Source organism: Chiloscyllium plagiosum, unplaced genomic scaffold, assembly GCF_037043375.1.
Source record: "Chiloscyllium plagiosum isolate Xiang-an unplaced genomic scaffold, Cpla_swu_hap1 HiC_scaffold_37, whole genome shotgun sequence".
Classification (NCBI taxonomy): Eukaryota; Metazoa; Chordata; class Chondrichthyes; order Orectolobiformes; family Hemiscylliidae; genus Chiloscyllium; species Chiloscyllium plagiosum.
This window is the reverse complement of record NW_028270175.1, coordinates 42878383-42896995: the sequence shown is the minus strand read 5'-3', so window position 1 is coordinate 42896995 and position 18613 is coordinate 42878383. Positions and strand designations below refer to the sequence as shown.

Below are 18613 nucleotides of genomic sequence, written 5' to 3'. Positions count from 1 at the left end.
GTGAAGGTTAACAGGTGCCTGGCTGTGCCCCTGCATTTTAGGAGAGGACTCCCCCTTGTCCGCTCAGCTTTATTCTCTCTGCGTGGAGCCATTCCTGTGCCCCTTACAGTGTCGCATTATTTGGGTTTGGCTCTGAGCGGGCCAGGGCTGGAGGTGTGCCAATGACATGCTCCTCATGTTCACATACCCAGCTGACCTGTTCAGGATGAACAAGTGCCAGGAGGTCTACTCTGCAGTGTCCTCCACAAGGATCAACTGGAGCAAGTGTTCAGGACTTCTGGTCGGTCCATGGCAGATGGAAACCCTCCTGGAGGAACTAAAGTGCTTCATGTGGAGTACCACTCACCTCTTCTACCTAGGAGTTCATCTTTGCACTGTCGAGGAATGCTGGCAAGCAAATTGGCAAGAGTTGGAGACCAAGGTGACCACTCGTCTAGCACGCTGGACATGACTGCTCCCAGTGTTGTCCTACAGGGCACAGGTACTGGTCATAAACCAGCTGGTGGCTGGTTACTTTGGTCCTTCCCTATGATGTTGTCACTGCTATCCAGAAAAAGATTGTCATGCTTTTCTGGGACAAGAGGCAGCCCTGGATTCTGAATCTCCTGCTTGAGGACTGTGGTCAGTTAGCAACTTTCTGCCTTCAGACCCTGCAGCGATACCTTCACATCGAGCTTCATCCAAGGTGGTGCGTCCTGATGATGTAGTTCTTCCGTCAGGTGCACGGCCTCCATTTTGACACACCATTCCTGTTCTTGGAATAGTCGCAACCTCGGGTCTTCTTTCAGGAGTTGTTTATCTTCTATCTGGAACCGATCACCATCTAGGATACCGTCAGCTCATGCTAGAGCTCTCCCCCTACAGGAGTGGGGGCTCTCGTTAGGGAACCGCTGTTCAAGAACAGGTTTCTCCTTGAGCGTGGTTTGCTTTGGCTGAGGGAGAAGAGGGTGGACCAGAGACAGGGACGTGCTGGATGGCAGAGGAGCGGGCTGGATAGCGCTGGCATCAGTCCACCTCCAGTTCACGCCCTGAACCATCCAGACCTGACGGATGAGGCACTCAGCCCTGTCACTTCGCATGTACTCAAGGCGGCTCACGGGTACGGTGGGCTTCCGGACGGAACTGACCCAGTCCATCTGGAACTTGACAGTGCCCCGTGTTGCAGACCATCCTCTGTGTCGTGATGCCCCACAACCTGACCCATCTCAGGGATATCCTTCTCATGCCCTTTTGAACAGCACGGAGGTATTATTTGTACGGGTTGCTGTTGCACACTCTCCACTGGTGTTCTTTCACCCACCACCCAGACATGCTGTGGTGTGATGTTTTGTCCTCCGCTGGCAGAGATCCCCAGTGGAGGACCCTCTATAAAGGGGTCCTCCCCTCTTACATTGGTGATCTGGGCTGGGCAGTGCTGCAAGAGGTGATCCTGTGCAACTAGCAAATGAGTAAATTTACTGGGTGCCAGGCCACATGCACATTCTGTGGACTGGAAGAGATAGTGTTTCATATTTATATCAAGTGCGTTTGTCTGCAGCCCCAATTTAGTTTTTTGAAGGGGCTGCTGTTAAAACTTTGGTTGCGTTTCCACCCCAAACTCCTGATCTACAGGCACCTGATGTAGGGAGGGGCGGACAAGTCTAGGAGTATTCTCATGGTTTCTCTCTTGGGCCTTGCCAAGATGGCCACCAACAGGTCCAAACAGCAGACTAAAGAGGAGCTTGTTGTTCCTGACTGTCTGCCCCTCTCTCATGGTTACATCCACACTCGGGTGTCATTGGACATGGAGCACACGGTACTCATTGACCCAGACAAGGCCTTTTGAGACTGCTGGAAGCCTAAGGCCTGGGTGCATTATCAACCTGGATAATGATTTTCTGATATTTACTTAATTGTCTCTGTAGTATAAGTTTCTGTTTTGCCTTCTTGAGTTTACATTTGTTTTCAGTTTGGTGCCCTGGGAAAAGGGTTGTCTTATTTTCCCTTTGTTCTGATTTTGGACCCATTAGAAGAGCCAAGGGGGCTTCTGTTTTAACCCTGTACTGTTCCTGCCTCAGATCCGCTTGATGGGGATCGATGTAGGGGAATTTTATTTGTAGTTGAAGTGAGCAGGGAAACTTCCTCTGGATTTTTAAACTTTTGTGATCCCTGTGCCAGGAGTGTTCAATAGGGATGGAGCAGAGGAGATTTATTTAGTTAGTTGGTTTATTGTTTGTTTGTTTAATTATTTGGTTTCTTTGCTTCAGCTTGAGTTTAGATTTATTTTGGCCCCCTGTCCCTGCCCAAAAGTGGTTGGTGGGGATGGAGTCAGAGTGGAGCCATTTTTTTGCGTGTGTATTTGTTTTTGTTTCTCCCCAGCGTAGTAGCTTTATTTTTGTCTAACAGTCACGGCAGCTTTATTTTCTGTTTCGGACGAGCAGGGCTTTGCTTTGTGTTTCACCCAGTGTTGTCCCTGTCCTGGGAGTGTCTGAAGGGGGCAGGGTCAGAGCCTCTTGCATTTTTTTATGATTCCATCTTTTGTTTAAAAAAGTGGAGGGTTGTTTCTCGGACCAGAGGCCTGTGACCAGCAGTGTGCCACAAGGATCGATGCTGGGTCCACTGCTTTTTGTCACCTGAAATTATTTGCACATGGATACCGGAGGTATGATTAGTAAGTTGCAGATTACACCAAATTGGTGGTGTAGTGGACAGCGAAGAAGGTTACCTCCGAGTACAATGGGACCTTGATCAGATGGGCCAATGGGCCGAGGAGTGGCAGATGCAGTTTAATTTAGAAAGAGGTGAGATGTCGTAATTTGGTAAGGCAAATCAGGGCAGGGCTTATACAGTTAATGGTACGGTCCTGGGGAGTGTTGCAAATAAAGAGACCTAAGGATGAAGGTGCATAGTTTCTTGAAAGTGGAGTCGCAGGTAGACAGGGTGCTGTTAAAGTGTTTGGCATGTTTTCCTTCATAGGTCAGTGCATTGAGTATAGGAGTGGCGATGTCCTGTTGTGGCTGTACAGGACATTGGTGAGGCCACTTTTATAATACTACATTCAGTTCTGGTCTCCTTGCTATAAGAAAGATGTTGTTAAACTGGGAAGAGTTTAGAAAAAAATTGACATGGTTGTCTTCAGGATTGGAGGTTTGAGCGATGGGAAGAGGCTGACTAGGCTAGGGCTTTTTTCTCTGGAGCATCAAAGGTTGAAGTTGTGATCTTATTGATGTTTATAAAAGCATGAGGGGTATGGATAGGGTGAATAGTCAAGGTCATTTTCTGAGGGTTGGAGAGTCCAAAACTAGAGGGCATAGCTTTATGGTGAGAGGGGAAAGACTTGAACAGGATCTGAAGGACAACTTTTTCACACAGAGAGTGGAGTGTGTATGGAATGAGCTGCCGGAGGAAGTGGTGGAGACTGGTACAATTACAACATTTAAAAGGCATCTTCAAAGGCATGAATAGGAAAGGTTTAGAGGGATATGACCCAAATGCTGGCAAATGGGACAAGATCAGTTCTGGTCAGCATGGATAGGTCGGACTGACGAGTCTGTTTCTGTGCTGAGCAGCTGTATGCCTCTTTGACTCTATTTCAGCAAAATGACAACAACAGTCACATAGAGATGGGGGCAGCTGTCCCCATGATCATGGTGATCAAACAGAACAGCCAACACAGGCTAGGACAGGAAAGCAACTGCATTAAGCAGGAAGTGCAGGAATCTCCTGTGGCTATTCCCGTGTAAAACAGATATACTGTTATGGATACTGTTGAGGGGAATGGCCTCTCGGGATAACAACAACAACCAAACTCACGACACCATCATTGGCTCTGCTGCAGAGGGAGGGAGAAATAGATATAAAAGTGCTATAGTTGTAGGGAATTCAATCATAAGGGGAATAGATAGGTGTTTCTGTGGCTGCAAACAAGTCTCCAGGGTGTGGCCTCCCTGAGGCTAGGGTCCTGGATGTCTCTGAGCAGCTGCAGGACATTTTGGAGGGGGTGAGTGAACAGCCAGTGGTCATGGTAGACATTAGTACTAACAGCATTGTTTTAAAACAAGGATGAAGTCCTAAAAACAGAATATAGAGAACTAGGAGGCAAGTTGAAATGTAGGGCGTCAAAGGTAGCTATCTCAGGATTACTACCAGTACTCAAAGTTTGTGAGAAGATTTGTAGCTCGGGTGCTCATTGTTGTGGTTCTGTTCGCCGAGCTGGGAATTTGTGTTGCAGACGTTTCATCCCCTGTCTAGATGACATCCTCAGTGCTTGGGAGCCTCCTGTGAAGCGCTTCTGTGATCTTTCCTCCAGCATTTGTAGTGATTTGAACCTGCCGTTTCCGGTTGTCAGTTCCAGCTGTCCGCTGCAGTGGCCGGTATATTGGGTCCAGGTCGATGTGCTTATTGATTGAATCTGTGGATGAGTGCCATGCCTCTAAGAATTCCCTGGCTGTTCTCTGTTTGGCTTGTCCTATAATAGTAGTGTTGTCCCAGTCGAATTCATGTTGCTTGTCATCTGCGTGCGTGGCTGCTAAGGATAGCTGGTCGTGTTGTTTTGTGGCTAGTTGGTGTTCATGGATGCAGATCGTTAGCTGTCTTCCTGTTTGTCCTATGTAGTGTTTTGTGCAGTCCTTGCATGGGATTTTGTACACTACATTGGTTTTGCTCATGCTGGGTATCGGGTCCTTTGTCCTGTGAGTTGTTGTTTGAGAGTGGCTGTTGGTTTGTGTGCTATTATGGGTCCTAGTGGTCGCAGTAGTCTGGCTGTCAGTTCAGAAATGTTTTTGATGTATGGTAGTGTGGCTAGTCCTTTGAACAAAACCAATGTAGTGTACAAAATTCCATGCAAGGACTGCACAAAACACTACATAGGACAAACAGGAAGACAGCTAATGGTCTGCATCCATGAACACCAACTAGCCACAAAACGACACGACCAGCTATCCTTAGTAGCCACACACTCAGATGACAAGCAACATGAGTTCGACTGGGACAACACTACTATTATAGGACAAGCCAAACAGAGAACAGCCAGGGAATTCTTAGAGGCATGGCACTCATTCACAGATTCAATCAATAAGCACATCGACCTGGACCCAATATACCGGCCACTGCAGCGAACAGCTGGAACTGACAACCAGAAGCGGCAGATATAAATCATTATAAATGCTGGAGGAAAGATCACAGAAGCGCTTCACAGGAGGCTCCCAAGCACTGAGGATGTCATCTAGACAGGGGACGAAACGTCTGCAACACAAATTCCCAGCTTGGCGAACAGAACCACAACAATTACTACCAGTACCACAGGGTAGTCAGAGCAGAAATAGCAGGGTTTATAGGATGAACACATGGCTGAAAAATGGTGTGAGGGTGAGGGTTTCAGATTCATGGTGGATTGGAACTGGTTCTAGGGGAGGTGGGATATATACAAATTGGACGGGTTACAATGAACAAAGAAAGTTACAACACAGGAACAGGCCCTTCGGTTTTCCAAGCCTGCACTGATCCATATCCTTGATCTAAACATGTCATCTATTTTCTAAGGGTCTTTATCCCTCTGCTCCTTGCCCATTCATGTATCTGTCTAGATATATCTTAAATGACACTATCGTGCCCACCTCTACCACCTTCGCTGGCAACGCATTCCAGGCGCCCACCACCCTCTGCGTAAATAACCTTCCACACATGTCTCCTTTAGGGTAGCATAGTGGCTCAGTGGTTAGCACTGCTGTCTCACAGTACCAGAGACCCGGGTTCGATTCCAGCCTCGGGCAACAGTGTGGAGTTTGCATATTCTCCCTGTGTCTGCATGGGTTTCCTTCGGGTGCTCCGGTTTCCTCCCCATTCCAAAGATGTGCAGGTCAGATGAATTAGGTAAAAACAATGACTGCAGATGCTGGAAACCAGATTCTGGATTAGTGGTGCTGGAAGAGCACAGCAGTTCAGGCAGCATCCGAGGAGCAGTAAAATCGACGTTTCGGGCAAAAGCCCTTCATCAGGAATACAGGTTAGGTGAATTCACCATGCTAAATTGGCCATAGTGTGAGGTGCATTAGTCAGGGGTAAATATGGGGGGTGAGTCACTCTTTGGAGGGTCAGTGTGGACTTGTTGGGCCAAAGGGCCTGTTTTCATACTGGAGGTAATCTAATCTAAACTTGTCCCCTTTAACCTTGAATTTGTGTTCCTTAGTAATTGAGTCCCCCACTCGGGGGAAAAAGCTTCTTGCTCTCCACCCTGTTTACACCTCTCATGATTTTGTAGACCTTAATCAGGTGCCCCCTCAACCTCCATTTTTCTAATAAAAATCATCCTAATCTACTCAACCTCTCTTTATAGCTAGTGCCCTCCAAACCAGGCAACATCCTGGTGAACCTCCTCTGCACCCCCTCCAAAGCATCCACATCCTTTCAGTAATGTGGTGACCAGAACTGTACGCAGTATTCCAAATGTGGCCCAAAGACCTATAGAACTGTGACATGACCTGCCAACCTTTGTACTCAATGCCTCGTCCAATGACAGAAAGCATCCCGTATACCTTGGCCATTCCATTCACCTACTTTGCCAACTTTAGGGAACGATGGACCTGAACACCCAGATCTCTCTGTACATCCATTTCCCCAGGGCTTTTCCATTTACCATATAGTTTACTCTTGAATTGGATCTTCCAAAAATGCATCACCTTGCATTTGCCCACATTCAACTTCATCTGCCATTTCTCTGCCCAACTTTCCAATCTACCTGTATTCTGTTGCATTCTCTGACAGTCCCCTTCACTATCTGCTACTCCACCAATCTTTGTGTCATCTGCAAAATTTCTCCAGATCATTTATGTATATCACAAACAACAGTGATCCCAACATGGATCCCTGTGGAACACCAGTGGTCACAGTTCTCCATTTTGAGAAACTCCCTTCCACTACTACTCTCTGTCTCCTGTTGCCCAACCAGTTCTCTATCCATCTAGCTAGTACACCCTGGACCCCATGTGACTTCACTTTGTCCATCAGCCTACCATTAGGAATCTTATAAAATGCTTTATTAAAGTCCTTCATCAATCAACTTTGTCACTTCCTCAAAGAATTCTAATAAGTTGGTAAGACATGACCTTCCCTGCACAAATCCATGCTGACTATTACTGATAAGCCCATTTTTTTTCCAAATGTCCCTTAGTATCTATTCCAGCAGCTTCCCTACCACTGACGTCAGGCTCGCCAGTCGATAATTATCTGGATTATCCCTGCTACCCTTCTTAAACAAGGGGACAACATTAGCAATTCTCCAGTCCTCTGGCACCTCACCCATGTTCGAGGATGCTGCAAAGATATCTGTTAATACCCCAACTATTTCCTCTCTCACTTCCTTCAGAAACCTGGGATAGATCCCATCCAGACCTGGGGACTTGTTCTCCTTCATGCCTTTTAGAATACCGAACACTTCCTCCCTCCTTATGCCAACTTGACCTAGAGTAATCAAACATCTATCCCTAACCTCAACATCCATCGTGTCCCTCTCCTCGGTGAGTACTGGCACAAAGTACTCATTAAGAATCTCACCCATTTTCTCTGACTCCACAGATAATTTCCTTCTGTGTACTTGAGTGAGCCAACCCTTTCTCTAGTTAGCCCCTTGCTCCTTATATACAATGAAAGGCTTTGGGATTTTTGTTAACCCTGTTTGCTCAAGATATTTCATGACCCCTTTTAATCCCTCTTAATTCTGCATTTCAGATTGGTCCTACTTTCCTGATATTCTTCCAAAGCTTCATCTGTTTTCAGTCACCTAGACCTTATGTATGCTTCTTTTTTCCTCTTAGCTTGTCTCATAATTTCACCTGTCATCTATAGTTCCCTAATCTAGCCATCTCTAGCCCTCATTTTCGCAGAAACATGTCTATCCTGCACTCTAATCAACCTTGCTTTAAAAGCCTCCCATATGTCAAATGTGGATTTACCCTCAAACAGCTGCTCCCAATCCACATTCCCCAGCTCCAGCTGAATTTTGCAATCGTTGGACTTCCCCCAATTAGCACTCTTCCTTTAGGACCTCTCTCGTCTTTGTCCATGACTATTCCAGAACTTACGGAATTGTGATCACTATTCCCAAAGGAACCCCCTACTGAAACTTCTACCACCTGGCCGGGCTCCTTCCCCAATACCTCTTCCTGAGTTGGACTATTTACATACTCCTTGATAAAACCCTCCTGGATGCTCCTTACAAATTCTGCTCCATCTAAACCTCTAATATGAAATTAATCCCAGTCAACGTTAGGAAATTTTAAAATTTCCCATCACCACCACCCTGTTGCTCCTACATCTTTCCATAGTCTGTCTATATATTTGTAACTCTATCTCACACTCACTGTTGGGAGGCTGTAGTACAGCCCCAACATTGTTATCGCACCCTTCCTATTTCTGAGCTCTGCCCATGTTGCCTCACTGCTCTAGTCCTCCATACTGCCCTCCTTCAGCACAGCTATGATATCTTCTCTAACCAGTAATGCAACTCCTCCACCCCTTTTACCTCCCTCTCTACCCAGCCTGAAGCATCGATATCCTGGGATATTTAGTTGCCAATCTTGCCCTTCCCTCAACCACATCTCAGTAATTGCAATAACATCATACTCCCAGATACTAATCCAACCCTACGTTTATCTGCCTTACCTACTATACTTCTTACATTAAAACAAATGTACCTCAGACCATCAGTCCCTTTGAATTCATCATCTACTCCCTGCCTACACTTTCCTTTAGTCTTGCCAACTTCATTATCTAGTTCTTTACAGGCTTTAGTTACTACGTCCATAGTGGCCATTTTGTTTCCATACCCCTGCCACGTTAGTTTAGTCCTCCTCAACATCATTAGCAAAAGCACCCCTTAGGATATTGGTTCTAGTCCTGCCCAAGTGTAGACTATTCAATTTGTAATAGTCCCACCTCCCTCAGAACAGGTCCCAATGTCTCAAAGATCTGAACCCTTCCCTCCTGTACCATCTCTCAAGCCATGGATTCATCCTGCCTATTCCTTCATTTCTACTCTGACTAGCACATTGCACTGGTAGCAATCATGAGGTTACTACCTCTGAGATCCTACTTTTTAACTTGGCTCCTAACTCCCTAAATTCTGCTTGTAGGACCTCATCCCATTCTTTTTACCTATCTTATTGGCGCCTATATGCACCACAACAACTGGCTGTTCACCCTCCCCCTTCAGAATGTTCTGCAGCTGATCTAAGACATGCCTGGCCCATGCACCTGGGAGGCAACATACCATTCTGGAGTCTCATTTTTGACCACAGAACAGCCAATCTACTCCCTTTACAATTGAATGCCCTCTGACTATAACCCTTCCACTCCTTTTCCTGCCCTTCTGTGCAGCAGAGCCAGCCATGATGCCATGAACCTGGCTACTGCTGCCTTCCCCTTGTCAGCCATCTACCCCAACAGTATCCAAAACATTATACTTGTTTTGGAAGGAAATGACTGCAGAGGACACCTGCACTGCCTTCCTGCTCTTTCTCTGCCTTTTGATCACCTATTCCCTTTCTCCCTCAGCAACTGGCAACTTGGAGGTTAGTTAGTACTTGGAACTATGATATTATTGCAACTACGGAGACTTGGTTGAAATAGAGTCAGGATTGACAGCTGAGTAGTGACTACAATACCATGAGTTTTGAGATACTAATGGATAGGGATAGCAGCAGTCCTTGAGTGAAGGTGTTAAATTGAGGGAAGACGAGCTACAACAATATCAGGCAGGAACTGGACAGTGTTGATTGGAGGTGGCTGTTCGAGGGTAAATCCACAATGCATATGTGGGAGTATTTCAAATAGCAGTTGTTAGAGATCAGGAGCAGCATGTTCCTGTGAGAATGAAGGATCTGTATGGCAAGTTAAGTGAACCTTAGATGACCAGAAATGTTTTGACCTTGGTCAAAAAGAAAAAGGCAGCACACATAAGGTCTAGGAGGATGGGAACTGACAAAACCCTTGAAGGATATAAGGAAATTAGGAAAGAGCTTACCAAGGAATTAGAAGGGCTAAAAGGGGTCATGAACTGTCATTAGCAAACAGGATTAAGGGGAATCCCAAGGCTTTTTATACATAAATTAAAAGCAAAAGGGTAGCCAGGGAAAGAGTTGGCCCAGAGCTGAAAATGTGTTGCTGGAAAAGCGCAGCAGGTCAGGCAGCATCCAAGGAACAGGAGAATCGATGTTTCGGGCATGAGCCCTTCTTCAGGATTTCCTGAAGAAGGGCTCATGCCCGAAATGTCGATTCTCCTGCACCTTGGATGCTGCCTGACCTGCTGTTCTTTTCCAGCAACACATTTTCAGCTCTGATCTCCAGCATCTGCAGTCCTCACTTTCTCCTAAAAGAGTTGGCCCAATCAAGAAAAAAGGAAGGACTGTCTGTGTGGAGCAAAAAGAGGTTGGTGAGGTCCAAAACAAATACTTTGTATTGGTATTTAACAAAGAGAAGGAATTAGTGAGGGATAATCTCAAGGAAGGGTGTGTCAAATTTCTAAACCGAGTTACTATTAAAAAGAAAGAAGTGTTGTGCGTCTTAAAATGTATTGAGGTAATACTTCAAACGATAAGTCCACGGTTCCTGATGGGATCCATCCCTGAATATTGAGGGAGGCAAGAGAACAAATTGCTGGAGCATTAACTAATATCTCTGTATTCTGTTTGGCCACAGGTGAGGTCCCAGAGGACTGAAGAACAGCTAATGTTGTCCCATTGTTTAAAAACAATAACAGGGATATTCTAGGAAATTACAAGCCTGCGAGCCTCACATCAGTGGTACAGAAATTGTTGGAAAAGATTCTCAGGGACAAGATCTGTAAGCATTTAGAAGGAAGTGGACTGATTAGTGATAAACAGCATGATCTTGTGCAGGGAGGTAGAGCATCATCAAGTTTTTTGAGGAGGTGATGGGATGGTTGAGGGAAACACAGTTGATGTTGTGTACATGGGCTTCATAAAGCCTTTGACAAGGACCCTCACAGCAGACTGTATAAAAGGTGAAGTCACATGTATCATGGGTGAACTGGCAAGTTGGATATAGAATTGGTTTAGTCATAGGAGACACAGTGTAAGGATGCATTTTGGAATGGAGGGCTGTGCTGGGACTTCTGCTGTTCATGATCTACATAAATGATTTAGAGGAAAACATTGCCCGGTCCAATTAATAAGTTTTTAGATGAGTGGAATTGTGGATAGTGAGGGGGATTGTCAGAAATACTGCAGGATATAGGTCAGTTGGCAGCATGGACAGAAAAATGGCAGATGGAGTTTAATCCAGGCAATGCATTTTGGAAGACCAAGTGCAGAGCTCTTAGGAGTATTGATGTGCAGAAAGATCTGGGTGTGCAGGTCCACAAGTCACTGAAGGTGGCAATGCAGGTAGATAAGGGAGTAAGAAAGGTCTATGGCATGCTTGCCTTCATTTGAAGGGGCATTAAGGCAAGTTATGCTGCAACTTTATAGAACTTCAGTTAGGCCACATTTGCAACATTGAACACCACACTCCCAGAAGGATGTGGATACTTTGGAGAGGGTACAGAAAAGGTTTACCAGGATGTTGCCTGGTCTGGGGGATTTCAGCTGTGAAGAAAGGTTGGATAGACTGGGTTTGTTTTTGTTGGAACGCAGAGGTTGAGGGCAACCTGATAAAAGTTTATAAGATTGTGGAAAGTATGAGGGTTTTTCCCAGGGTGGAGAGCTCAATTACTAGTGGACACAAATTCTAAGTGCAGGGGGGAAGCTTAAAAGAGCTGTGCAAGGCCTATTTTTCACACAAAGGGTGGTGAGTGCCTGGAATGCGCTGCCAGAGGAGGTGGTGGAAACAGACACAATTGCAGTATTTGAGAAGCACCTGGATGAATACATGAATAGGAAGGGAATAGAGGGAAATGGATCCTGTACGTGAAGGCAGTTTTAGTATGGAAGGGCAAAATGTGTCAGGCTTGGAGAGCTGAAGGGCTTTTTCCTCTGCTGTATTGTTCTTTGTTCTTTTTTGTTCTTTTGTTTAATCACTCGCAGGTACAAAATGGTCAATGGCAAGTAGACTCCAGTCACAATCTGGACGGGGAGTGGGAGAAGAGTGGAGGATGGGGTATCTGGGGTCAAGTTAGAGAGATCAGAATCTGCACCATTAAACCGCACGGTGCCAATGGTCATCCTCACCATTTATTGGGTTGCAACCTGGGAGCTTTTAAGATGTGAATCTGGTAAAATTCCAAATTTTTGAAAATTTGATTGCAGTATGAGAAAGTAGGACAAACGAATTGGATTGGACATGTTGGCAGCTGAATGGCGTCCTTCAGTGCAATGTGAATTGATAAGTCTATGAGTATAAAATTTGATTTGAAATGGCAGTAAATATTTACATAAATGCACTCATGAAGCACTATTACTTGTAATAGTATGAGTGCATATGGTATTTATGACTCAACTTAATGCATGCGATGAAAGTTGTGTTACTATTATCCTACCCGTACTGGTCTCTGATTTCAATTTCCCAGCTCTGTGACAGCACCTTCTTGTCCCTCATTATCCCTTCAGCTTCAGTTATAACTCACATCCTCAGTTATAACTCACAATTGTTCATCGGTTACCACGCATGTAGGTGTTTTTTAATCAAAATGGTCAGAGATGTTACGGCACACCTCTGGGAGCAGATGGGATTTGAACCCTGGTCTCCTGGCTCAGAGGTTGGGACACTACCACTGTGCACCAAAATACATAACAGTCACACGCACCGGCTCTCCACATTCAGGACACAACTGCAATCCTCTTGGGACTGGCAGGTTTACAAGGAGAATTTAATCAGCCAGCTTGAGTTTCTTCACTCAATTGCCTCTGGGATTGGGGAGAATGTTCAGAGTTTTCGCATCCATGTGGTTTTCTATCTTATTACTCACTTCTTCAAAAGTATTTAATGCATTTCAGGCGATTCCTGGATGTGCAAAGTGAATGTGTTGCAAGGGACATTAGTCCCAGGGACATGTTTGTGTTGTGATGACCCATTATCGAAGTTACCAATTTGCATTGAGTTCCATGTAATGGTTGTACTGTGGCAAAATAATTTGAAATAAGCAAAGGAAGCTGATGATATTACAGTCATGTTAATTTTCCAACAGATGATGTCCACATGACAATTCAATTTTATCTTAATTCTCACTCTTTCTGTTCTTTACCAATGGACTAGGACCTCCCTCTGCCCCAGTAAATGCCATGTCCACTGTGAATGGAACCACAGTGACCTTGGAGTGGAGCCCACCCTCCAGTAATGGAGGAAGGAGCGATGTCCGGTACAACATTATCTGCAGGAAGTGTGCGTGGGAGGCAAGCCAGTGTGAAGCGTGTGGCAACCGAATCCGATTCAGCCCAAAGCAGATGGGGCTGACACAGCCCGCTTTAAGTGTGATTAACCTGTTAGCGCACACCAACTATACCCTGACAATCGAGGCAGTCAATGGAGTCTCTGACCTCAGCCTGGAGTCCCGGCAGTTTGTTTCACTGAATGTTACCACAAACCAGGCAGGTACGAAACTCATGTCTTATTAAACCAAAATAGTTTAGTTGGGAGACCGTTAGGCTGATGACTAAATGATCCCTGGTTCAGTTTGGGTTTTGGCAGAATAAGGTCACCATTTCAGTTCTTGAGATCCTGGGTTCAAGACCCAACTGCTCCAGAGATTTGTTGTACCATCTCTGAACAGGTTGATTAGCAACTATTCATTTATGATGGAATCAGAGGTACACGCATAACCGAATAGTAACAAACCCTGGGCTCCATATCCTGAAGGAAAATTCAACAATTGCACATTCAGTGTCCTATGGAGAGATGTGGTATCATGGTAATATCAATGGATTGGTAACCTAGTCATCTGTGGGTTCAAATCCTGTCAGAATGGGTAGTGAAAAGTGAATTCAATAAAAAGCTAACCTGATAGTCATTGCTGATTGTCTGGTTCACTGATGCCATTAAGGAAGGGAAATCTGCTGTCCTTATCCAGTCTGGCCTACATGTGATTCCAAACTCACAGCAATAGGACCTAGGCAGTTGTGGAGGGGCAATACATGACAGGGCCAGTGAATGACATGGACAATAAACACCCCCATTCCATAAATGAATAATGAAAATAATGACTAGTTATAAAGTTATAGAGGCGTACGGCATTGAAACAGGCCCTTCCATCCAACTTGTCCATGCTGACCAGGTTTCCTAAACTGAGTTGATCTATTTGCCTGCATTTGACTCATATCTCACTAAACCATTACTGTTCATTTACCTAAATGTCTTTTAAATGTTGTAATTGTACCCAGCTCGACCACTTCCTCTGGCAGCTCATTCCATACATGTACCACATTCTGTGTGAAAAAGGTGCTCTTTAGGTCCCTTTTAAATCTTGCCCCTCTGACCTTAAACCTGTGCCGCTTCGAGAATGGACCTTATCTATGCCTATCATATAAACTTCGATAATTTCATCTCTCAGCCTCCTATGCTCCAGGGAAAAAAATCCCAACCTATCCAGCCTCTCCTCATAACTCAAACCATCCAGTCTTGGTACCATTCTTGTAAATCTTTTCACACTTACCAATTTATTAACATCCTTCCTTTAGTAGGGTGACCAAAATTGTATGCAGTACTCCAAATGTGGCTATACTAATCTCTTGTATAGATGTAACATGACGTCCCAACTCTTGTACTCAATGCTTTGACCAACGAAGGCAAACTTGCCAAACATTTTCTTCACCATCCTGTCTATCTGTGATCCACTTTCAGGAAACTACATACCTGCACCTGTAGTTATTGTTTTCCAATATTAACATCAAGCTTGTGAAATAACTGTGGACAAACTGTACTGCAATTCTTTCAATAAGATCAATTAGCATAAGTAGAAAAGAAAATTGATGTAAATTGTATTAAGATGAATTCAGAATGTGGATCTCATGCACCATTCCCTTTTCGCTGCTGTACATTTTGCATATTCACTGCTAGAAGGAGTAAAGATATTCCCTGTCAATTATTCAGTATGTTTTAAAATGGAAAAGAGGAAAGAAGCAGTGCACTGTAATTCAGCCTCATATCTTGACATTATGAGTTCCCCAGCATATAGACTAAATCTTGAGTCCCAATGTGATTGCAGATTGACACGATCAGGAATTCTGTAGAATTAATCACCAAGGAGACTGAGGATGCTGCCATGTTCAATCAGAGATTCTGATTTACCACCTTATCCAACTTTACCCACACTTACCCCTATTTCATTTACTCCACCTGATGGATGTGCCAGCAAATCTCATTAATTTATACCAATCGGGAACCATGGCGTAATTAAGAGGAGGTGATGTTATAGTGGTATTATCAGTACACTATATCTAGACACTAAGGTAATGATCTGGGGGTCTAGGTTCAGAGCACACCATGGCAGATAGTGAAAGTTAAAATCAATGAAGATCTGGAAATAAGAGTCTGTTGATGACCATGAAACTTGATGATTGATTTAAAAAACCCAGCTGGTACACTAATTTCCTTTCAGGAAGGAAATTGCTCTCCTTTCCTGGACTGGTCTACATGTAACCCACAGTGATATGGTTGACTCTGAACTGCCATCTGAGCAATTGGAGATGGGCAGTGAATGCTGACCTGACCAGCGATGGGAGCCTGAAGCTATTTCAATCCGAGTGAATCTGAGATCTACCCAGTGGCACTGCTGAGTAACCCCTTGCAGGATTGGCTTCAGGCACTGACTGACTGGATGCACTACTTAAAAATTGAAGAGTCTGGGTGCTGCAGTGGATTTGGATTTTTCAGCTGGGAATTTGTTCATTTCTCCTGTATTCAGCCATTACCCAATCCAAATTAAGCAGCCCTGATTAATTCTATTTTGTTCATTGCTCTGGGTGGAACACCAGTTCACCGAATGAGATCCACCTTGTGCCTCCACAGACAGCAGGAGGAGTGAGTGATGGTGACCTGCTCAAAGGAGACCTTACATAGTCCACCAGCTGTGTAGACTGGGAGGCCATTTCCTGGAAATCTCAGAGGAACAATGTAGGAGAACATCAATCAAAGATCACAGCATGAGTGGAAGATAGGGTGAATGTATTTGATAAAATATGAAATTAACAGATGGAAATTGAGAGAATCAATACTTGGTAATGTCCAGAGATGACAGAACATGAGGTAGCCATCCCACAAAACCACAATGATCACTTGTTCCTAAGTCAGTGTATAATAATCTACCTTAACAAGGACAGTGAACAAGACCTCTTATTAGATGTTTTCCAAGTATAACCTTTCCATTATCAGGACACCATCTTGGAGGGTCATGCCTGGTTGAATGAGTGCTCCCAGGCTGATTGTTGGTGGAAATTAGCCTGTAATACTGACATGACTAAAGTAGGAACAGCAAAAGAAAGACCCACATTTATATAGCACCTTTCATGACTACAAGATATCTCAAAGCATTTTAGTCAATTAAGGAGTTTTGAAGTCTAACATTGTTGAGATGTGGGCATTGAAGTTGTCATGGCCAGACAATCTTGACTATTTTTGATACTGTTTTATTGATACTTTCATGGGATATGGGCATCGCTGGTTGGACAAGCATTTATTTCCCGTTCCTCGTTGCCTTTGAGAAGGTGCTGGGAAGCTGCTATCTTGAACAACTGCAGTCTTTGAGTATAGACAAAGCAAGTACGGAGGGAGATCCAACATTTTGATACAATGGCAGCGAAGGAATGTCAACTTAGTTCAAAGTCAGAATCGTTTGTCTCTTGGACTGGATCAGGTGATAAGTTACTACCAATTCACTTGCTGTTGTAAATGATAAGGATCACAAATTTGGAAGGTGTGGTCAAGGGAGGCTTGACAAGTTGCTGGTCATGGTGATAGAGGGCATTTAATCTGGTTAGTAGGGTGTTAGTCAAGAGGGTATTCTATCACAGTCCTAACTTGTACCTGGAAGATGGTGGACAGGTATTTGACATACTCTGTAGGCACGGTATGTACGTGGCAGATCCAAATAACTTAATGGTCACCCTCAGGATATTGTTATCAAGAGCAGATGGTTAGATTCATTCTTGTTAGAGATGGCAATTGTTTGGCACATGTTTGGTGCAAATGTGACTTGTACGTATCTGCCCAGGTTTGAGTATTGTCTGCATCTAGCAACATATGGGCACAGACTGTTTCAGCATGTACAGAGTTGATTGAGGGGGTAAATATTGGACAAGAAGGAGATCTCCTCTTATTTGAGATATTATTATGGGATCTTCCACATCCACCTCAGTGATCCAACACTGGCACCTTCTCATACTAAGCCTGTGGTAGCTAACCATACCCCCAACCAACTTCCCAAGAGCATAAGGGAGAAATTTCTTGGAGATCGGGACTGATGTAAATTCATGAGATCCATTAGAAATTTCACTGAACACACTGCACTGAAGCAGAGGCTCTATAGTTTCCTGCAATCTGGCCTCACAGTTGGTTGCATCATTGTGGTTTGCTGCCTGTTGAACAACAGGGCAATCCAAAGAGAGTGACAGTTGGAGCCGGTTTTGTGGAGTGTTAATTAAGTGGTGTCAGATAAACTTTGTCATAGGATCCATATCCTGTAGTTTCAGACAGGCATGCACACTGGTAGATGCATTACCATGATGAGTGCTTCTGTTCAGACTCAAAGTTAATCAGCATACACTTGCAAACCAGTGATTTCATATCATAATACAGTATGAAAGTTGGCTTTCTCCTTAACGTGGTGTTCTTGTAAATTATCCTGATGAGTGAAGGCAAAAAAATGTCTTTTTTTCAGCAATAATCAAGGTTCTAAATCAAATGACTATTCTCATGATAGGGTGTAAGCAAGTGTTGGACATCTCACTGGGCTATGGTGTTCTGTCTGCCCACTTGCTTAATGGCTGTTCAATTTTCAACTTTTTTTCATGGCACATGGGTATTACTGGCAAAGCCAGCATTCATTGCCTCTCCCTGACTGCCCTTGAAACAGCTGAATGGCTCTCCAAGATGTTTCAAAGGACAGTTTGGAGTCAGTACATTGCTGTTAGTATAGAGTGATTTAATGGGCAAGGATGGTAGACTTCCTTCCTTGAAGGGCATTGGTGAGCAAAATTGTTTTCAAACAATAATCCAGCAATCTGATGGTCCCCATCACTGATTTCAGTTTTTTAAAAATTCTAGATCTATTTAACAAATGGATTTTACATTACCTCTGCTACTGAGGTGGGATTTGAACTCTGGTTTGCTCAGCACTGTCCCCCGCTGGATGACTTGTCCCATTATTTACCAATATATCCCCATTAGTATAATATGGAGCAAGCTTTCTAAATTATTAACCTATTGAAAGTAACATTAATCTACTTTGGAGACTAATTCAAGCTCTTTTATGCTCATGCTTTCTCTGTTCCCAGCTCCATCCCAGATCTTGGTGGTCAAACAGGAAAACACCAGCCAGAACAGTGTGACATTAATGTGGCAGGAGCCAGACCAGCCAAATGGCATCATACTGGAATATGAAATCAAATACTTTGAGAAGGTAAACCATTTCCTACTTCATTGTGTAAGGTGAATCATTGTCTCTTATGATGTAAAAGGTAGATGGGTTCCG

General features: G+C 44.2%; 1 protein-coding gene across 2 annotated transcripts in view; it reads left to right on the top strand.

The window, feature by feature from the left end:
* Positions 1-18613, top strand: part of LOC122540177 (ephrin type-A receptor 8) — a 530533-nt gene that overhangs the window by 355019 nt on the left and 156901 nt on the right. For both annotated transcript variants that reach the window (XM_087980648.1, XM_043675512.2), the window contains exons 5-6: positions 13186-13521; positions 18417-18541. In XM_087980648.1, the coding sequence (XP_087836774.1) occupies positions 13186-13521; positions 18417-18541 (461 nt within the window). The remainder of the gene's footprint in view (positions 1-13185; positions 13522-18416; positions 18542-18613) is intronic.